This window comes from Neomonachus schauinslandi, chromosome X (genome assembly GCF_002201575.2).
Source record: "Neomonachus schauinslandi chromosome X, ASM220157v2, whole genome shotgun sequence".
Lineage (NCBI taxonomy): Eukaryota > Metazoa > Chordata > Mammalia > Carnivora > Phocidae > Neomonachus > Neomonachus schauinslandi.
Genome location: NC_058419.1, coordinates 86,351,959 through 86,373,354, shown reverse-complemented (window position 1 = coordinate 86,373,354; position 21,396 = coordinate 86,351,959). Strand labels below are relative to the sequence as shown.

The 21,396-nt window shown below is 43.8% G+C and overlaps 1 protein-coding gene across 1 annotated transcript in view; it reads right to left on the bottom strand.

Annotated features, from left to right (window-relative positions):
• Positions 1–21,396, bottom strand: part of SLC9A7 (solute carrier family 9 member A7) — a 131,627-nt gene that overhangs the window by 67,765 nt on the left and 42,466 nt on the right. The window contains exon 4 of the mRNA XM_044911617.1: positions 1,209–1,408. Coding sequence (XP_044767552.1) covers positions 1,209–1,408 — 200 coding nt within the window. The remainder of the gene's footprint in view (positions 1–1,208; positions 1,409–21,396) is intronic.

The following is a 21,396-nucleotide window of genomic DNA, read 5'->3' as shown; positions in this document are numbered from 1 at the left end:
TTCAAAACAGCCATGAGCGTGGTGATTACACTGAATATCTTTCTCAGTTGCATTTAATTTCACAAATGTTTATGGAAATCCCAGGCATTCTTATGAGGGGTTGAGAGAGACGAGTTCACTAGGACTGCCTTTAAGGACACAGAGAAGATGGGCATTATGCTCCTGGTTGAGAATAATTTTCCTTAAGGATTAGGGTAGATCCTAAAAACAGTAAGAATTTAATTTGCAGAGCACAGGCTACACCCTGCCTTTGACCGCAAGCCTTCGCACGCATTCGCCTTGTTCTATATGAAAAGAGATTCCCCACAACCTGGATTGCCCAGAGCTTAGACAGAAGCCTCCCTGCTGATAAGCCTGGGTCTACAGAGTAAGAGACTATATGTGGATAAATACAGATCTCTTGCTTCTCTTGGAAATCACCCGAGTGAAGAGATATATGATCCCCTGGTCGTGTATTTTAGCTACCCCCAACGTCAAATGAAAAACAGTTATTGGACTCAAATTCTAAGACAACAAGGTATTTCCCCTCCAAAGATTCATTAAGCCTTTTGCATCACTCACCAATAAGAATGGGCACTAAATAAGTATTTGTAGAATATGGCAAAAGAACCAGGAAGAACTAAGACTTACAATCGGGAACACTGAATAAATGAGCTTAAAGTGAAACCGATCTCCTTTTTTTAAGATTTTTATTTATTTATTTGAGAGAGCAGGAGTGGGGGGAGAGGCAGAGGGAGAGGGAGAAGCAGACACCCTGCGGAGCAGGGAGCCCGACTCAGGGCTCGATCCCAGGACCCCAGGATCACGACCTGAGCGGAAGGCAGACGCTTAACCGACTGAGCCACCCAGGTGCCCAGAGTGAAACCAATCTTATTTTAAGAAAGAAACAACCCCATCCTTAAACCATAACAAGAGACATTGTAAGGAAGAGATGGGCATGGACAGACAGGCTGAGTGGTGACGTACAAACCACGGCACAACATGGCAGCCCACGTCAGCTCCTGACCCTAACGAATTTGACAGGCTCAAGTTCACATCTGGTTCTTTCTTCTCCTCATCATAGCCCCAATGCTTCCTAGCAAAACTGGGAGCCAAGAAGGTACCCATGCTCCAGGAGTTTGCAAGGATTTCTCTCTGCAAGGCCAAGATGGAATCAGGAAGTCAAAAATCATGTCAGGACCCCAATGGCTGAGTGTTCCCCAGCTCACCTTCCTCAGCATGTCATTCTGCTCTACACTGTTGACCTTGCCGGGGCTGATTTCTCCTTTCAGGGTGTATTCAAAGAACTTCCCACTGACGTTCACTAATAAGGTGCTGAAGGCCCTGTCTTCCTGAGTACAGCTGAGTGACTTGTCATGACCGCTGGTGGCAGTGGTGCCGTACCTCAGGATCACCCCAACGATGAGCCCTGAAACAGAGTGCGGGGGGGGGGGGGGGACAAACCATCAGGCCTGCAGGACAGAAAGCACGGACATAATGACACGGTGGATTTGCAACAACTAAGAAACACAGAAGTAATCTTAGAGCCCAGGCATGAAGTGTGTATTTTAGGAGCAGCTGCATGGTCCTTCTAAAGGGTTAACCTCCTCCAGCACGAGTCCCTCATCCACCAGGAGGACGAGGTAGGACAGTACCTCTCCTGGTTATCATGGCACTGAGTATTTTTCCCAAGTGATCGTGTCTCGTTTCTCAGGCTTCTGGTGGAGGAAGATGGAATGATAAGAAGCAAAGTCGTTTCTGCCAAAGACAGCACAAAGCAGAACTGCTGAGCTTTGATCTGTACCAGCAACAGCCCTCAGGCCAGTCCTGCGGACATCTGCCAGCAAGGACCAGGCCACAGAATTTCTAGCTCCTAAAAATGCAACTTGCTTTTTGCCACACACCCGAGGAATGGGGGTGGGGGAGACAGAAAAGAAATGCTTTTGTTTAGATCATTGCAAGTACTGGGTATCATGCAGGAAGTAATTATATCCCTCGGGGAGCTAAACACCACAGTGCACATGTGTATGATCATGGTTCCAGGACTACAGAGCTGTCTTCTTAGGGCTGTGGCTACGAGTCTTTAGGTCTCATTCCAGTCTTAGGTGGGGTTTCCCATTAGGGGGGAAAAAAAAAAAAAAACTCAGCAAAACTATGGATAAGCATGTGATTCCACAGCGAAGGAGTGTTGCTCCCTTGGTCCTGGACAGAAGGCCCATATGCTACAGTAAAGGTGAGTGATATGTGAAGAAAACATAAATCGCCAAAAGACACTTTCTACAGTTCTGAGGAGGAAGATTTCTGACTTCTCTCTATAGTCAGTTCTTTGCTAGCGGTATTAAAAGACAGAATGCTAAAAATGTTCCCCATCTCATTTTGCCATTAATGGAGCAAGTTCCATGAGAAAAACAAAGTTCTACGTTTACTATATTCTGTGCATAATGTTCTATAATGTCTCTTATCACCAAGACATATGAGAACTCACAAGACATTGTTGAAGAACAATATGTGAAATCTAGAAAAATAGTTTTTTTAAAAGATTGTATTTATTTATTTATTTATTTATTTATTTATTTAACAGCGAGAGAGAGAGAGAGAGAGAGAGAGAGAGAGAGAGAGTACAAGCAGGGGGAGCAGCAGGCAGAGGGAGAGGGAGAAGCAGGCCTCCCCACTGAGCAGGGAGCCCGATGCAGGGCTCGCTCCCAAGATCCTGGGATCATGACCTGAGCCAAAGGCAGACACTTAACCGCCTGAGCCACCCAGGCACCCTTACAGTTCTTTTTTTTCCCCCAAGATTTTATTTATTTATTTGATATAGAGTGTGAGCACAAGCCTGGTGGGGGGGTGCAGAGGGAGAGGGAGAATCAGACTCCCCGCTGAACAGGGAGCCCGTCAGGCTTGGTCCCAGGACCCCAGGATCATGGTTGGCTCAGGTCATGATCCTAGGGTCCTGGGATCGAGTCCCGCATCGGGCTCCCTGCTTGGCGGGGAGCCTGCTTCTCCCTCTCCCTCTGCCTGCCTCTCTACTTGTGCTCTCTACCTCTCTGTCAAATAAATAAATAAAATCTTTTAAAAAAAAAAGAATAATACAGTTCTATAAGCAAAACTCTGTGTCTGTACTGCATTATTATTATTATTATTATTATTATTATTAAAGATCTGTATTAACAGATACTTGCAGCTGGTTGACCTTTGTCAAAAAATAAATTGTAAAAGTTCATTACAAATTAAAAACGAGGTTCTTAATAATCTCAAGCAAATATAAAACAGTTTTAAAACCTTTAAAGGTTGGGGCACCTGGGTGGCTCAGTCATTAAGTGTCTGCCTTTGGCTCAGGTCGTGATCTCAGGGTCCTGGGATCGAGCCCCACGTCGGGCTCCCTGCTCAGCGGGAGGCCTGCTTCTCCCTCTCCCGCTCCCCCTGCTTGTGTTCCCTCTCTCACTGTCTCTCTCTGTGTCAAATAAATAAATAAAATCTTTAAAATAAATAAATAAATAAATAAATAAATAAATAAAACCTTTAAAGGTGTAGAAGAAAAACATGTTGATTGTTACAAAAAAAAAAAAAAAAAGGATATTGTCTTTAGGGAAAAAATAAAAACCCCATAATGCAGATCGTTCGGGTCATCAGGTTACGGGGCAAGCACTTGAGGTCTTCAGCACCGATCTTTTGTTCAGATCTTACTTGCTGGCATTTCATATTCATTTCTTCTTGTTGGGTGACTAACCGGGATGATGTCAGAGATGGTAAGCTAGCACTTAGTCTCTCCCCGCTCAGCCTCAGAACGTACTTCCCAGCTGCGGCCTCTCGGCCATCTTGCAGGTCAGGGTTTCCCGGGTGTCTGTGCTGGTAACTGAAGTTGGGGAGGTCCCTACACTGAGGTGGCTGCTGACCGTGGGTCCCTTCTCCTTGATTTTCCTGCTCCTCCTCATGAGAATCGCAAGTTTCTAACCCTGATGGACAGTCTGTCTCCCTGGTCTACCTTGTTCTCCTGTACCCTGATTGTCAGTGCCCTTCTCCCTTCTCCCTACACAGGAGGCTTGGAAGACTGGTCAACACTCATAGGGTCTCTGTATGGAGTAAGGTGTGCGCTGCTGGGCCTGGCATCCTCTTTCTTTCCCCACCGTTCTCTACAACATTTGCTGCCTCTGCACCCTTTCCTCTGTCAGGAACATCGAACCACAGTTTCTCTAGCCTCTGCATTGGGAAGGTGCTTCCTGGGGTTTCTTCTTTATGGCAGTCTAGTGGACAGGTATATATCGCTTGGTGTCATTCCTGTGGATGAAACCAGATTTGTTTCTGACACTGAACCATTTTACTATTCTTTACACTTTTGTGACGATGACCTTCTTGTCCCTGCCGGTGGGTCACCACTCCCTCCACCCTGCCCACGGAGCCACGTTGGGTGGTGGCAGGGCTGAGGAGGGGTGGCAGGAGGCTGCTGGGCCTCAGCCCTGCTGCTCAGGGTCACAGTGCAGGGGATGGTGACCAGGGCTGGCTGTGGCAGCCGCAGCTCCTCCCTGGGCAGGATGGTGATGAGGTCGCCAGAGTGGGGTTCTGCTCAAGGTTCTCTGGGGTTGCTCTCTACTCCAGATGGAGCTCGTATTGGTTTTCATTATTATTATTATTATTATTATTTCTTCACTCCCTGGTCAGGCAATTATTTTTTTAAAGATTTTATTTATTTATTTGAGAGAGAGAGAATGAGAGAGAGCACATGAGAGGGGGGAGGGTCAGAGGGAGAAGCAGACTCCCTGCCGAGCAGAGAGCCCGATGCGGGACTCGATCCAGGGACTCCAGGATCATGACCTGAGCCGAAGGCAGTCGCTTAACCAACTGAGCCACACAGGCGCCCAGGCAATTATTTTCTGATCAAGTTTTACATGACAAGAGATGATTCCATAGCCCTTCAACACTCATAATGCAGGATGACCTGCAGAGTCTGAAGGCTACCTGCCACACGATTTCACTTTAATGTTTCATCAGGAAATCAAAGTAAATCATTTACAGAAGACTATCCTCCTCCCAAATCAATAGCTGCTTCCCAGAACTCAGGGTTTCTTTGCGGTATTACCTCATTGTTAGTGGAGGTAACTAGAAGGTAAATCATGCTACCACAGGGTCTTCACGATGACTACTACTCTAATGAAAGATGAGGCGTGATACTGTCATTTAGAATAGGTAATATATTTGATTTTTGTCCCAATTTCCAGATACAGAGCTCCTAAAACCCTTGGAATGGGGGAGTGCCAAGTGTCTTTTTGTATGATAGTAAGATGACTGGTGGTTGGAGGCTCCTGCATTATCCTCAGGATGGGAGCTGGTTGCCAAGGGAACGAACTTCATGATTACAGAGTTGAAAAATTAAACCCCGCCCCAAAACTCCAGGTACAGGAGAGGGGCAAGAGGTAGAGTTAATCACTAATGGCCAATGAGTTAATTTAACCATGCCTAAGTAATGGAGTCTCCATAAAAATCTCCAAAGTATGGGCGCTCAGAGAGCTTCTGGGTTGGTGAACATGTGGAGGTGTGGGGAGGGTAGTGCACCCAGAAAGGGCGCGGAAGCTCTACACTCCTTCCTTCATACTTTGCCCTATGTATCTCTTTCATCTGGCTGTTCCTGAATTATATCCTTTTATAATAAACCCGCAATAAAATAAGTAAACTATTTTCCTGAGTTCTTTGAACCATTCTACAAATGACCGAACCTGAGGAGGGCGTCATGGGAACCTCTGATGTGTAGCTGGTTGGCCAGAAGCGCAGGTGACCACCTGGGACTTGTCATTGATATCTGAAGTTTGGGGAGAGGGGTCTTGTGGGACTGAGCCCTTACCCTGTGGGAGCTGATGCCATCGGCAGGTAGTGTCAGAATTGAGTTGAATCACAGGACACCCAGTCACTACCCATTAGAGAGCTGGAGAACTGCTTGGCATGGGAAAATCCCCCACACATCTGGTTACAGAAGTGTTGGGTGTGAGTACTGTATAAAGGGGAAACAGGAAATTTTTTCTTATAGGAGTTTTATATTTGCAGACAACTTCCTCAATTACAGGAAATGCCCTCGTATTCTCCTCTCTCCAGTAACCATCACCATCATACTAGAAGTGCTATTAACTGATGAATATTGTTTTTATATACTGATAAAACGTTTCCCTCCCTACCTGGGCCCAATGCACCCATTTTAAAGATGGGAGACAGTGAAGGTGATGCTGCTGCCCCCTTGTGGGAAAATGTGGCAACTTAAACACCACAGCAAAGACACAAGGTCAACACCATCCTGATAGTTTTGACCAAAATGATACCAAACAACAGGATACACTGCTAACTCAAGGCAGATTTTGAGTTACTCCTCAAGCATCTTAGATTCATATTTATTATCACTGTAGTTCATGGCACAAAGAAACAGAGTCATTGCTATGATATTAAGTTCATGTTTACTGTCTTCCACTTCAAGAAAGAGTAAGATATTAGGGCTGTGGAGGTGCATTTTGGTAAGAAAAGGATAAAGGTGTACAAAAATCATGAACGGCATTATTTTCATCTGCTAGATCTGGAAGACATCCTCTGATGGGGAACTGTAAAAAGGTCCTAACTATAAGGAATTAAAACAAAACATTAAGTTTCTTTAAAAGCTCAAAAAAGTCAGTATCCATGCAAAAAAAATGATGGAGCTCAACAGAGGCATTGAAGATTTTACAGATCAACATCATAGCATTCTGGATTACAAAGAGAAATAACCTATTATGTATGTGGGCCAGAAACGTAGCACATAAGATGTCAGCTGCTGAAGAAAAAGAATCAGACTTCACATGTATCTGACTAATATCAGAGAAGAATGCAGTTTCAAAATCTTACAGAAACCAGGGCGCCTGGGTGGCTCAGTTGGTTAAGCGACTGCCTTCGGCTCAGGTCATGATCCTGGAGTCCCTGGATCGAGTCCCGCATCGGGCTCCCTGCTCAGCGAGGAGCCTGCTTCTCTCTCTAACCCTCCCCCCTCTCATGTACTCTCTCTCTCATTCTCGCTCTCTCAAATAAATAAATAAATCTTTAAAAAAAAAAATCTTACAGAAACCAAAGATGGATGAAATTCCTTTGACATCTGACAGGGCTTAAGATGGTGAACTCCAAAGATGCAAAAATTCAAGACTTTTTCAGGAAAAAAAAAATTTAAGACTGCTTCACCATGGAGGTACTAAAACAACTCACTTCGCAACTCTATTAGCATATTGGGCTGATGGTGTACAACTGCCAACTTTTCTAATTTTTAAAAGGAAGACGAAACCTCTCCCCCCATATACAGTGGATATATATGCTCATCCAAAAACTGGTGGTATGAGGAAGGAATTTAATTATGGACAAAGTGTGGTTCAAAAACCCCACGCGGCCGTTAAAGAAACCAGGCCCCATGAGTCGGGTGCCAGTTCCTGCATTTGTCACTGAAGCTGTTGGGAGGACAGTTGAACAAGTCGACACTCAGCTAGCTGTAATTCTAGACTGCCATCCACCTGCTGTAATATTTAGATGTCTCTATTAATAAGCCTTTGTTAAGGAGTTGGGGAATAGGTGCATGGATGCACTGTTCTCTAAGGAGGTTTCACTTCCACTATATGAGCGATTGGGAGTAGAGGATCACCAGTTCCACCTGGCTACTACTGTGGGCTTGTTTACAGCACACAGGGGTTGTTCTGAGCTCAAAAGCTCCATCCGAAATTCTGAGAAAAGAAAGCACCCCATTCCACACCCAGTTACACAGTGTGCGATGAAAGTGAATCTAATTTTGAAACATTTCCATTTGTAATCACTTCCTATTTCCTACTCTCAGCCCCAGGCAACTACTGATCTACTTCCTGTCTCTATAGATTTGCCTTTTCTGGGCATTCCATATAAATGGAGTCATAACATATGTAGTCTTTTGTGTCTGGCTTCTTTTGCTGAGTGTAATGTTTTCAAGGTTCATCTGTGTGGAAGGAAGGTATCAGTACTTCATTACTTTTGACTGCTGAATAGTATTCCACTGTATGAATATACCATATTTTGCTTATCCATTCACCAGTTGATGAGCATTTGGGTTGTGTCCACTTTTTTGCTATTATGAATAATGCTGCTCTGGATATTTGCATACAAGTCTCCATGGACATGTTTTCATTTCTCTAGGGTAGATACCCAGGAGTGGAACTTCCGGGTCATATGGTAAATCTATGTTTACTATTTTAAAAAACTGCCAAAATTTTTTTCTACTTGGGAAACTGTGTACCTTGAGATTCACCCAAGTAGTGAATTAACACTCCTTTTGACTGTTGACTAGTACTCCATTGTTTGAATATACAAAAGTTTCTTTATCCATTCACCTGTTGAGGGATAGTTGGCTTGTTTCCAGCTGTTGGCTATCACAAGTTAAGCTGCTTTGAACATCCATGAATAGGGTTTTACATGAACGTGTTTTCATTTCTTGAGTAAACACCCAGAGTGGGGTTGCTCAGTCATAGGGCAAGTGTGTGTTTATTAGAATCTGCCAAGTCATTTCTCAGAGTTACCATGCCATTTTGTGACAACCCCTTTCCCCCAAGCAGTGTATGAGAGTTCTAGTTGCTCCACATCCAGTAACTCTTGATAATACTCCAGAAAATCTGTGAATCACCAAACAGCCAGCCTGGGAGTAATGCTACCCTGATAGAGGATGACTTTGATGAAAGAAAGAAACTGAGTCCATAGCTCTTTAAGACAGAAGTTCTGTCTTGTTCTGACCAGTATATGAGACACTAAAATAGTGAAAATCAAGCCCATCAGGCAAGAGTTCACCCTCCCATCCAATGCCCCTCTTCTCCAGCAGCTGGCATTCCAGAGATTTGACTAAGACCAAGATGGGACACGTTTTTGTGATTCAAAACCACCATCAATTATAAGTAGCTTCCCCAAATCTGGAATGTCACAGTTGGGAATAAAAAGAAGAAATGATTTTAGGTCTTAGATATCTGCTTACCACCACCAGACATGGGACAGTATAACAATTCTCTCCACACATGACCATATACCATATAGCCTTCTGATGATCTTTACAAAAGGAAGATCCTCACTCTAGGGTAGAATGAAAGACTGGAAAAGCCTTTCATTGAAAACTAGGACCAAGGAGGCAGACTTGGGCTCCATGACTGAACTTTCAACTAGAGGAGTCCAATATGGTACCCAAGTGTAGGCTGATTACACTTGCCTCATTCTAGGTGGGGCCTATGCTGGCTCAACACTTCCAGGGCTGGAGGGATTATTTCTGCCTAATCCAGGGTTACAGCCTCAGGAATCCCATTACTGCCACACCCTTAAACCACACTCTCCAAGCTCTGCCACTAATCAATGAGACATTTTGACCTGGTTCCTTTATCTCCCAATTGGTTCAAAGTTTTGGTAGGGAACAGAGAGTATCACTAATTCAACCCCTCGAACACCAACAGTATAGATGACCACCCATATTCTTAAACACATTTTCTTCAAAATGCTTTTAAAATAAAATTCACAGATATGTTTGAGTGGAAGATAATGGGAAGCCAGCAAATTCCTGGATTAGGTCTAGGGACCTTTCAAATTATAGGATTGGTTTTCTGTTTTAGACCAGGTATATGATTTATTTGTTTCTGCTTCACACTCTGCCATTTTCCAAAATCAAGGACAATACCACCTGTGGCTGTCATCACTCAACACATTTTAATTGCTGTTTTGTATTTCCCCTTCAATTACACACATTAATCAAATTCAAGTCAACTGCCAAAGGACTACAGAGGTTACCACAGTGGATTATCACCCACTTTCCTGACCTGTCTGCCACTCCTTAAAGGCCCAGCCAAGACTTTCAGATGATGAACACCAGCCACCCTTTGACACAAATTAATCAATCTTTCCTCTGAGCTTCTGTCTGGAATTCTCTCCGCACTCTGTCTTCCCTAATCATCCTCACAGGGTTAAGCCCTACTTATCCTTTAGGTCACAATATAGTTATCACGTCTTCCAGGCAGGGAAGCCCTTCCTGATACCTCAGGACTGGACTGGATTCTCCACAATCAGGGCTGCCCTCGCAGAATTCCACATGAAAGATGCTCCGTGGAATTGTTCAGGGCACAACCTATACAACCGTATGTGGCTGCCCTGCTCACCATGCATCTCCAGAACACAGTCTCTTGTTGTCAGAGCAACAACTGCACTGCACTGTGAAGGCCTTTTAACAGCCCCTCCCTCATCCCCAGGACTAATTCTCCCAAGGGCAATGCTCAGGGAGTACTCACCAGCCATTCCTGCATCTGACCCACCACAGCCACACAATAAATGACAGTAGACTATGGGGACATTAGCCAGTAGCCATCTGTTAACAAAGAACTACCTTATGTGAGTCATAGGAAAAGACACTTAGTTCTGAACCCCAAGAAAGCAACTACTTATTTTCAACCTCTTACCTGCCACAAAATGCAAGGGTACCCACATTTATTAGCCTTTAGAACTTGGCCCAAATTAATGAATACACTTCAAGCACTCTCACCGGTTAAAAACCTTCCAGTGGTTTTTATGAGGCATATTATAGAATCTACCCTCCTAGAGGCTCTGAAGTTCAGTAGCACTGCAAATAAAGGGATGCACTAATCGCAGTTATCTTAGAGAGCCACGAAACCAGAGCACACAACAACACCTACCTTTGCTGCTCTTAGTGACCACAATTACTAAGGGATGGCTGAGCCTTAACCTGAAATGCGAAGCTACAGACACACACGAGTGACAAGGTAGGGTTTTCATAACACATGGGGAAATCAATGAACAGAAACAGAACCGCACTCACCAAAGTTTTAATTGATGACGGTGTATTTTTGCAAATTAAAGAAAACAAAACCTATTTAAGAATTCACCTGAATTCAAAGACTAGCAACCAAAATAAATTATCTGCTATGGGCTGAACAGTGTTCTCTCAAACTTCCTATGTTGAAGCCCTAACCCCTCCACCCCTCCACGTGACTGTAATTTGGAGATAAGGTCTTTGAGGAGGAAATAAAGGTTAAGTGAGGTCATAAGGCGGGCCCTCATCCAATAGGACGGGTGGCCTTATAAGAAGAGGGAGAGACACCTGCTTCTTCTTCCCGCGCACGCGTGCACAGAGGAAAGGCCATGTGAGGACACAGCGAGAAGGTAGCCGTCTGCGAGCCCGGAAGAGAGGCCTCCCCGGAACGCAACTATGCTGGCATCCTGATCTTACACTTAACAGCCTTCAGAATTGTGAGAAATAAATTTCTCTTGTTTAAGCTACCCAGTCCGTGGTGTTTTGTTAATAGCAGCCCGAGCTGACTAATAACACTATTTCTGAGAAATTGCAGGGGGCTTCTCTAGACTGTCAATAATAGCCTTGCAGCTAACTCACACCCGACCTCACAACTAGGAAACCTTTCTTTTACAGATGGAAAGTTAAGGTCCCACTGCTCTAACACAAGGTCCTTAACCGCTACTCCACAGATGGTTTTTGTCTGTCTTTCCTTTTCCCACACTACCACCACGATGACTCTTCTTAATCTTCCAAAGGAGACTTTCCCCAGATTGCCCTCCCAGCATGAACTCAGACTTTTGTAGAAAGTATTTTCGGGGCGCCTGGGTGGCTCAGATGGTTGAGCATCTGTCTTTGGCTCAGGTCATGATCCCCAGGTCCTGGGATTGAGCCCCATGTCGGGCTCCCTGCTCTGTGGGGAGTCCGCTTCTCCCTCTCCCTCTGCTTCTCCCCCTGCTTGTGTGTGCACTCTCTCTCTCTCAAATGAATAAATAAAATCTTTTAAAAAAGTATTTTCCTAGGGCACTAGCCAAGAAACTACCATACCTCTGTTCTCTGTGATCAGAACTGATGGAGCCAGACAAAAGGTTAATTTTCATTAATGCTTTTAAAACATCACCTACTCAGGAAGATACTGAAATGTGTTGTGTTGAGAAATTTAATCAGAGGCACACAGTACATAATTTTTAGCTCAGATGATCGTTACAACAATTCTAAAAAAGGAGGAATTTAAATTGATGATGACCTATACTAGTAAGTTAACTATGGTAAGACTACAGAAAACTTTACTATGAAATATATCAGCGACCCCAAAATAGAACTACATATAGGGGATAAAGAGTAATATAATTGGGAAAGAATATACACGGGGGGGTCAAAGGTACCGGTAATTTTGTTTCTTAAGCTGGACAGTAAATACAGAGGTGTTTATTCCACTTTTTAAGTTATCTACACTCTTCTGTATATTTAATATATTTCACAAGACTTTATCAGGCTAAGAATGGTCTACCAGACCTCTAGGTGGCTATCACTCAGTTTGATCAACAGCGTCTTACCAAGAGAGCTAAGCACCCTTTATATTGTTCCCAATCAACACCTGAACTTGCCCTCACCCCACCCCCTGGAAACTGCTACCCTGAACTGGGTGTTTATTATGCCCCTAGAGTCTAATTGTGGATCTGTGTTATTTCATTTTCTATGTCTTTGAATTATGTGTGATATGAATTATTCAGTGACTTGCTTTTTTCCACCCCCCAATGTGCTTATGAGAGTCATCCATGTTCACATGCGGCTCTGGGTGCATCACGTCTCACTGCTGTGTCGCGCTGGGGCACGTGGGTGTAGTTTCTTTCTGCTTTTCTGTACCACTTTCTGGATAATTGCTTCAGATCCATTTGTCTGGTTTGCTAATTCTCTCTTCAGCTCTTTATCCACTGAGTCTGTAATGTCAATGACTGGTTTTCACTTCTTGAAATTCTATTTGGTTCCTTTCCAAATATGCCGGACTTTTTGTTTGCTAACAGAATCTGAACTAAGAGGTGAATATGTTTATGACCCTCAGCTCTGCACTCTGGGACTACTGCTCACTTATTCCAATCGGCTTCACGGGATGGATAACAACACATTGTCATAAAAGGCCTAAGTGCCTCTTCCAAAGGGTACCGGCTAAATAAATTGTGGTCCCTTCATATAACGAAGTGTGTAGCCATTATACTAAAAAGAATGCAGCAGTGCTACACACAATGCATTAAGTGGGGGGAAAAAAGCAAGGTGCAGAATGAGTTGTATAGCACACTACCTTTCGCGTGGGAAATGAAAAAACAAAATCTACCTCAGGTTTTTAAATGCAGCAAAATTCCCTAAAAGGATATCCACACGAAGGTATAACACTGGTATCTCTATGGAAGGGAACTGAGTTAGCCGGGGATCAGAGGAAAGACAGGATTTAATTTTCACTCTGGAGCCATTTGAATTTTCTACCGTGCACAATATATATATTTCCTGTTAGAAATCGAAACGATAGCTAAATACTGAAGTAAGCCAGGCCATTTCCGACCTCTCTGCTCTCGGCACATGCTGTCCACACTGCCAGGTCTGTCTCCCAGTTCCCACCGTGCCCTCCCCTGTCTACCTGGCCCTTTCCTATTCACCTGCAGGACTCATCCGAAACCGCACCAGCTTCGGCACAAATTAGCTGGTGCCCACCTAACTGTTATTGCATGTCTGTCCTCCCCATGATACCGCAAACTCCACTGAACCCAGCGTGATGTCTGGAACGTGGTCATCATTCAAGAAATGTTTGCTGAAAGAATGAAATCATGAAAACCGAAAACTATAGTTTGACAACAAATACCATTAATAGATTATACACAGTTCCCCAAACTGTGAACATAATGCCCTTTTCCCCCTGCACCATATGTTTAAGTTTTGGCAGGGAACAAAACAGCATCTGAAAAGATTACTTTCCTATTTTTGTTGCAATTTCTTGAGTCATGAAATTGGTGTCTGGGAAGTATCCAAAGTCAATAACCAGAGTCGACATTAATGACACATCAAGAAACACTTCACACCATATTCCCAGCAAAACCTTTTATGTGCTTATGAGAGCAGAATAAAATGTAACTATTCACTGGTTTAAGTTTGACCTGGCTCAAAACTATATCATATTTAACGGCCTACTTGATAAAATTATTTTAAAACAAAACACACGGTGGAGAAGCTATAATAGAAAAGCTGGGGGTGCCTGGCTGGTTCCGTCAGAGGAGCATGCAACTCTTGATCCTGATCAGGGTCATGAGTTCAAGCCCCACGTTTGGTGTAGAGTTTACTTAAATAAATAAACTTAAAAAAGAAAAGAAAAGACAATCTGTTGTTCATCCTTCTAAGAGCTGGTACTGAACAGGCGTATGCTGCATTCCAGGAGGAGAGAGCTTTGGGCTGGGTGCTAAGGAGGCATGGAGAACCTGCCCTCCTGAGCCCCCTACCAACACCACACCCACCCCCGCCAGCCTGGGAACACATAACTAATTATAAAGCCAGTCAAATTGTGACAAGCACCATAAAATAGAGGCAGAAACAGGTGACATAGTAGGGAACAGAATGAATCATTCTTTTAAGTGAAAAAGTAGTTGAGGAAAACTTCACAGAAAAGGTGACTTACATCCATGTAATACCATACCAAGACAATACGATAATAGTATTGTCTCGACTTTCCTATTTTGGTTGCAATTTCTTGAGTCATGAAATCGGTGTCTGGGAAGTATCCAAAGTCAATAACCAGAGTTTGAAATTTTCCATAATAAGCAATTTTTCAGTACAGAACTTAATCCACCCAACATGAAGATTTAAAGCAGGGATTCTGGCAACTGTAGGTCCAGCACGATCTTCCCATCCCCACTCCAGAAACTTACCTCCAAATCTCCCGAACACCCCTAACTCTGCAGGTGCAAGAGGTAACTGTCACTCCTCCCTGTGAACATCGTTTCTCTCCCCATCCCTGTCCCCATCAAAGCCGCTTCCCTGTGACTCAGCCCCATGTCAGTCGCCCACAGGCAGGCACCTAGTTCTGCACAGTGGCAACCATTCTTCTCACGTGGATTTTTTTTTTTAATAGCCTCCTAGGCCTCCTCGCAGTCACCTCATGCTCCTCAGTGACCTACCTCAAAACCACCACAAGGTCGAGGAAAAGAAAAGGTAAAAATGCTCCTAAATATAGCCGGCTATCTTCTCAACGTCTTGCCACTATATTCCCTGCCACTTATTTTTTTTTCCATGTTTTTAAAAACAAAATGCCCACATCTTACCTAAACCAACAAAAAACAATGTTCAGCTCATCACTTGCCAAATATATATTGAGAACTGGCTCGATGTATAAGACCATGTCAAGTGCTAAAAGGAATACACCAGAAATAGCGCACAATGATTCCTGTCCTCTGAGAGCCCATAATCCAGTTGAAGGCGAGTTGTGCAAACAAAAACGCATCGTGTAGACAATCCATCAACCATCCTTCTAGTTATAGTACAGTAGTGGACGTTCACGTTCTCAGGGGAATCATCAGTCAAATACTGTGTGAGCCGGGAGGTTACCACACCATCTGGTTGGTTGCTGTTGACAGGCCAGTGTAACAGAAAGGAAAAGTCTGTTGCAAAATACACTGTGAAGAATAAGGCAGTGGAATATGGTGAATAAAAATATATAAATGAGGCAAAAGGGGAAGACAAGTAAAAGAGAACACCAAGGCTTTGAGCTGAGGTGGCTGGTAAGGTATGGACAGCATTTACAGGAAGTGAGAATGTCCAGTGGGAAAGCTGGGATTAAAAACGGAAGATGCTGGGGCACCTGGGTGGTGCAGTGGGTTGAGTGTTTGACTCTTGGTTTCGACTTGGGTCATGATCTCAGGGTCGTGGGATCGAGCCCTGCATCAGGCTCTGCACTCTGCACAGAGTCTGCTTGAGATTCTCTGCCTCTGGACCTCCCTCTGCTCTCGTGCGTGTGTGCGTGCTCTCTCTCTCTCTCTCTCATAAATATAAATAAATAAATAAATAAATAAATAAATACAGTCTTAAAAAAAAAACAGAAGGTGCTAACTCTGTCATCACATACACTGATTTCAGAGTATGGCACATTCGGGGTGGAAATGGCCCAAATGATGAGGACATTTGCCTCCAAGGAAGAGAATGGGATAAATTTCTACCCAAGGACAAAAAGAGGCCTCTTTTTAACTTGTCTTTTCTTGGAACTTTTGCATTTTGTACCATGATATGTATTATCTTATCAAAAATTCATTTAAATAAGTTATGAGTTTCAGGACTGTATTATAGAAATTACAGTCAAGACTAAATATAAAGACCTGCAAGGCAGCTATGTAAAAATGGTATCTGAAGCCATGGACCAGGCAGTGAAAGAAACCTATCGGATCAAGGACTAGACTTTGGGCAACTCTGCACCTAGGCAAACAGAATGAAAGCAGGGACAGCTGAGTAGCCAGAAGACCCTCCTATGTATGTGCCAGGAAGAAACTCATCCAAAAATACTACCAAAAGCATCATGGAATGCGCCTGGAATGGGGGTGGGGGCAGACATGAGGGTCCCCAAGAATTAAAGGTAAGAGAATGAAGGTTTTCCTCAGACAGCCAGCAAAACTGCCATATTTTAGATGTGACTGGCAAATTATGGGAGTAAGCTATGAGATTAGCTGTTCATGTGCCCCGAAAAGCCTGGGAATCCCCAAACTGCAAAGTGACCCAGTTGGAATGCACCTTAGATTCATTTGGGGAGAATCCAGTGCACGTGTGGTATCCAGTTTGGAAAAATAATGTGAAAAGAAGAAGAAAAGCAAATCTCCAAAGGTCAGATGGTAAGATGATCCGTGTGACCACTGGCTGACAGAATGGATACAGTGCCCGACCTAAATCAGTTAGGTGGGGAGGGGGGGGGAGGGGGAGGGACAAGGCTGTCCCTAGGAAGGAGACGGACCCATCAGTCTTTTCCAGTCTAGATAGAAGCATATCACAACCAATTGCTTCTGTCTTTACCCTGTCCTCTAAGTCACCTTCTGACAACAGCTCGGGGTCTACACAGAGGAGTCTGCTGCTTGTCTACCCGGAGAAAACAGTCTACTTTGTCTGAACTCTGCACTCTGGTTAGGTTCAGACTCTCTGAGCCTGATGAACTTGAGCTTGGCCCCGAGAAACAGAGTCACTCAGGCTGCTGACAGTTTCGGCTTTTGAGCGGGTGACATCACTGTCTAGAGTCTGGGCCAAGGTACATGCTACCTGTGTGGCCCCTTGCAGCCTGCCAGCCTTCTGGCAACATCTGTGCCACAGGCCTTAACAGCAAACTGCCAAAGCGTCTGTTTTCCCCACTCCGTCTCGCGGCTCCCTCCTACAGTGACAACTACGCTGTGTCCTCCATGGCTGTCTGTCGGGGGACCGGATAATACCAGTATGTCCTCCAAACGCAGTCACTTACCTCAGACAGGGACAAAAGTCGTTGCTAAAAGCCAGCAGGAAAGAGCTTGGCGTGAGCACTCACAAAAATCTCACACGTGCCGACATCATCATCCTTCATCACTGCCTGTCCTGGTCGGACACACAGGAGACAGAGAAAGCCGGCTGTACTCTTCCTCTCCCTCGTTCCGTCCCCTCCCTCCGCCTCTGCGGCGCCCACCCCTCATGTCAGCCACTGGCCAGTCCAAGGCTGGCTAAATCTACATATCCAGAAATACAGAATATTCTTTTGCTTCTTTTAAACTTCCAGAAACAGCATCATGGGGCATGGGGAAACAGGTTCAGCTGCTGGAACCAAGACCAGAATACCAGGGGCTTTCCTGAGACATGAGCCCATTTTTTCTCTCCCGTAAGAGTCAGAGCAGAAAGGTTCCTGGGATGAGATGGGGGGCCCCCCTGTCCTCCTGCTCTACCGTCCCCAGGTGTGGCCCTCCCCATCAGGCCCACATTGCAGGGCAAGAGAATTGAGAAGGAGACAAGGAAAGGCTCTCCCCTTCCCTTTATGGGGAGCGCCTCTCAGCTGTGCACACGACTCCCACCCCACCCCACCCCACCCGCCAGGACCTGGTCGCACGGTTGCATCCCACTGCAAGAGAGGAGAGAAAAGAAAGTCTTCTTTCCAGGAAGCCATTTCTCCTTCTAAAAGCCCACTCCTATGGAAGAAATGGAAAGCAGATCCTGGGGGACAAGTGGCCTTCTCTGCCACGTTTACTGGGTGGATTGGGCTGCCTTTCCCTCCCCCCCCCCAATATTATGTTTTTGAGAGCTACCCATGTTCAAAACCTAAGTGCATGCATGTTCACTGCCGGTCAGTGGCATGTTGTGCTCCTTGTAAGGGCTTACAGGACTGATTTTCTTTACAATTTAGGATCTACAGTCTCAATGGGGTGGATGCATGCACCACATTTATTAAACTGCTCCCCTATCGTTAGACACCAGGGTCTTCTGAAGACACTCTACTTACAAAGTGTTTGGATCGCATCCAGAGCAACGTTCAATCCGTTAAATGCTAAGCTATATGGATCAGTCTCAGGTACAGACTGGTTGTTTGGTAAAGCCTTTAAAGTCCCCTACAGCAAGCCAGCTAAAAGAGAAATTGATAATATTAAACTACATAGGAAGAGGAATGAAGTGTATGATCCTCCTTGACTCTGTGATTGTAATAAAGCATTACAGGCCGTGCTGTGTTTCCTGACAACCCGAAAGAAAGCCTTGGGTGCTGTTTGAGTCACATCATCTGATAGAAGGAAATAAACCAGTTGAGAGAAATAAATGTTTGCTGGATCTTCATTCTAAAACAAATCTGTCTCAAGGCTCAATTAGCTAAAAAAAGAAGATAATGACGTCTTTAACAAACAGCTATATAGAAAATGTCCAAGGCTTCTCCAGGAGGATGTTTTCCTCGGTTGACCCTTAACAAGTAGAGGACTTAACATTAAAATATTTTAGTTAGAGGGTCAGGTTAGCACCCAGGCTCATGTCGGTGTGGGATTCTTGCCCGGAAGGGGACACCCAGGAGGATGTCAGGAAAGGCTGATTTTCCCCAGAGCCTCGTGGCTTCCCAGTGGTTCAGTATTTTTGGAGGCATTACTATTAGTGACTCTGGTATTATTAGGGGATTTTCCTCTCTTCTGTAGTTAACTGAAGGTTCCAAACCATTTTGGAGAAGTGAAAAGATACTGGTTCTTTCTGTGGGGTTTTTTTTTATGGCTCTGAAATACCCAAATATAGTATCTTCTTTTCATTTTTACTCATATTTGGTAGTTGTTCTTTTTTTCTAAACCACAGTTACAGTACACCACCCCAGTGTTGTTTGCTTCCTCCTACTACTCTAATTTGCCCCAAACAGCCCAAGTATGTTTTAGTACATTAAAATAATTTCAAATCAATCCATGCAGAATAAGAAATACTTATTGAATATCCACTTTATTCTAAAGGTTTTACTTATAACATTATCTCTTAATTTTCACCGTAACTTTATGAGGTAGGGGTTATTTTACAGTACTTAACAGTTGAGAAAACTAGATCTTTAAGAGTAAATAACCTGCCTGAGGTCACATAGCTGATCGGGTCACAGAAACTACAGGATTCGAACTCCTTTACTTTAATTCCAAAGCAAGAGTTCCTTCTGCTATTTCCTGATGCCTCCCAGATGACAAGTGAATTATAAGTAAGATTTTGCTCAGCTTTATAAATAATGTGTGTGCCTACTATAGTGAACCCCTAAACCTTCCCTCAAAACATGCGACCCTCTGTAATCTGGCCATAATGAATGCATCCCCCCCATTTTATTTCCTAATATGCTCTACAAGGACCACGCCCCCCACCCCCGATCTGACCTGACAGGTTTCATCATTGCCTCCACACTTACAGACCACACACTTATTCAACAAATGAGTTTTTAGCTTTTACTATGTCCCAAGCACTGTTCTAATCTTTGGGGATATGTATCTGTGAACAAAACAAACAGAAATTCCTGCTCTCATGGAACTTCTTTACATTCTACTGGGCGGGGGGGGGAGGCGGGGGAGAAACAAGAAATGAAGTAAGTAAATTACATAAGAAAAGAACATGCTAAATGCTATGGCAGAAAAAGGGTTAAGAAGAATAGCATGAAAAAAAAAAAGAAGAAGAATAGCATGGGGTGGAAGGCCAAGATTTTAGAAAGAACTGACAGAAACTCTAGAACAGAAAAACATGATCTTAGAATCTTATTTCATTTTCAAGTTCAACAGTAGACTAGATTATTAGATACAGTGGAAGAGAGAACTGTAAAACTGGAAGATAAGTTTGTTAAAGGAGAGATTCATTCACCAAGCAAATTACTTTTTGCATCTAGTATATATTAGACATTGTAGATGCATTTACTTTACTTCTGTACTTTCACAAAATTTCTTTTCACTCGGATTAACCTCAATTTTCTAAAGCCAACCCAAATTCCTTGTTCACATTGATATCTCATTTCTCTAATACCCTACATATTAAAATAATCAGTATTCATTTTCATCACAGACTAGCCCAGTTCTTAAATTATCCCATATCCCTAACTAGACTGTAAACTCCCTGAGAATTAGGTCTATAGATTTCTTTTATATCTATACCCATGTGGAATAGCATAGTAGCAGACATACAATAAACAGCTGAATGCCCCAACCACTGCTAATTAGCTAATAATTTCGCCTTGGGCGAAATTGCTTGAGCCCTCCTGGACCTCAACTTTCCCTCCTGGCAGCCAAGGTAAATGAGCTCTATTTGCAAAGCCAGAACTGACAGCTCTGCTTCAGTGAAGTTAAGTTGGTGAATTCCTGCCTCAGTTCGAATCTCTGCTTCTCAGTTACTAGTTTGATGACTGTGGACAAATTACCTCTCACACCTCAGTTTCTTCTCTTGTAAAGCAGGTGTGTTAATAAGAGTACTTGCCTTGTAATGTTGAGTTAATATCTGTGGAAATATAAGAGTCATGGCTTAGAATCCACTCACATCAAGGGGGGAAAAAACCACCAGAAGCTCTGAAATAAATGTGGACAATAAAGAGCCAATGGGATCAAATGTCTAACGGTATTGAACACATGTAAAATGCCCTATCAGAATAGATAACTATAAATGCCTCCCACGATCTGCTTTCTTCTCATCCTCTAATCAATCCTACCTGTCATCAAAAAGTCAAGAACAAAATTCCTTAACATTATCTTTAAATTACTGTCACTACACCAGTCTAATTTTCTAAAGTTCAACTGAATATTATACTAAGTACATCAATGGACTAATGGTATTTGGGCAGATGATTCGGGCTTAACCACAGTACACATTATTTCCTGGTTCTCATTTTTGTCAAAGGATAAATTTCAAAGAGTCAAAAACAAGATTCTCATAAAAATAGTGAGCAGATGGGGGCGCCTGGGTGGCTCAGTCGTTAAGCGTCTGCCTTCGGCTCAGGTCATGATCCCAGGGTCCTGGGATTGAGCCCCGCATCGGGCTCCCTGCTCGGCGGGAAGCCTGCTTCTCCCTCCCCCACTCCCCCTGCTTGTGTTCCCTCTTTCGCGGTCTCTCTCTGTCAAATAAATAAATAAAATCTTTAAAAAAAAATAGTGAGATGTCAAAGCTATTTACTGCTTAAT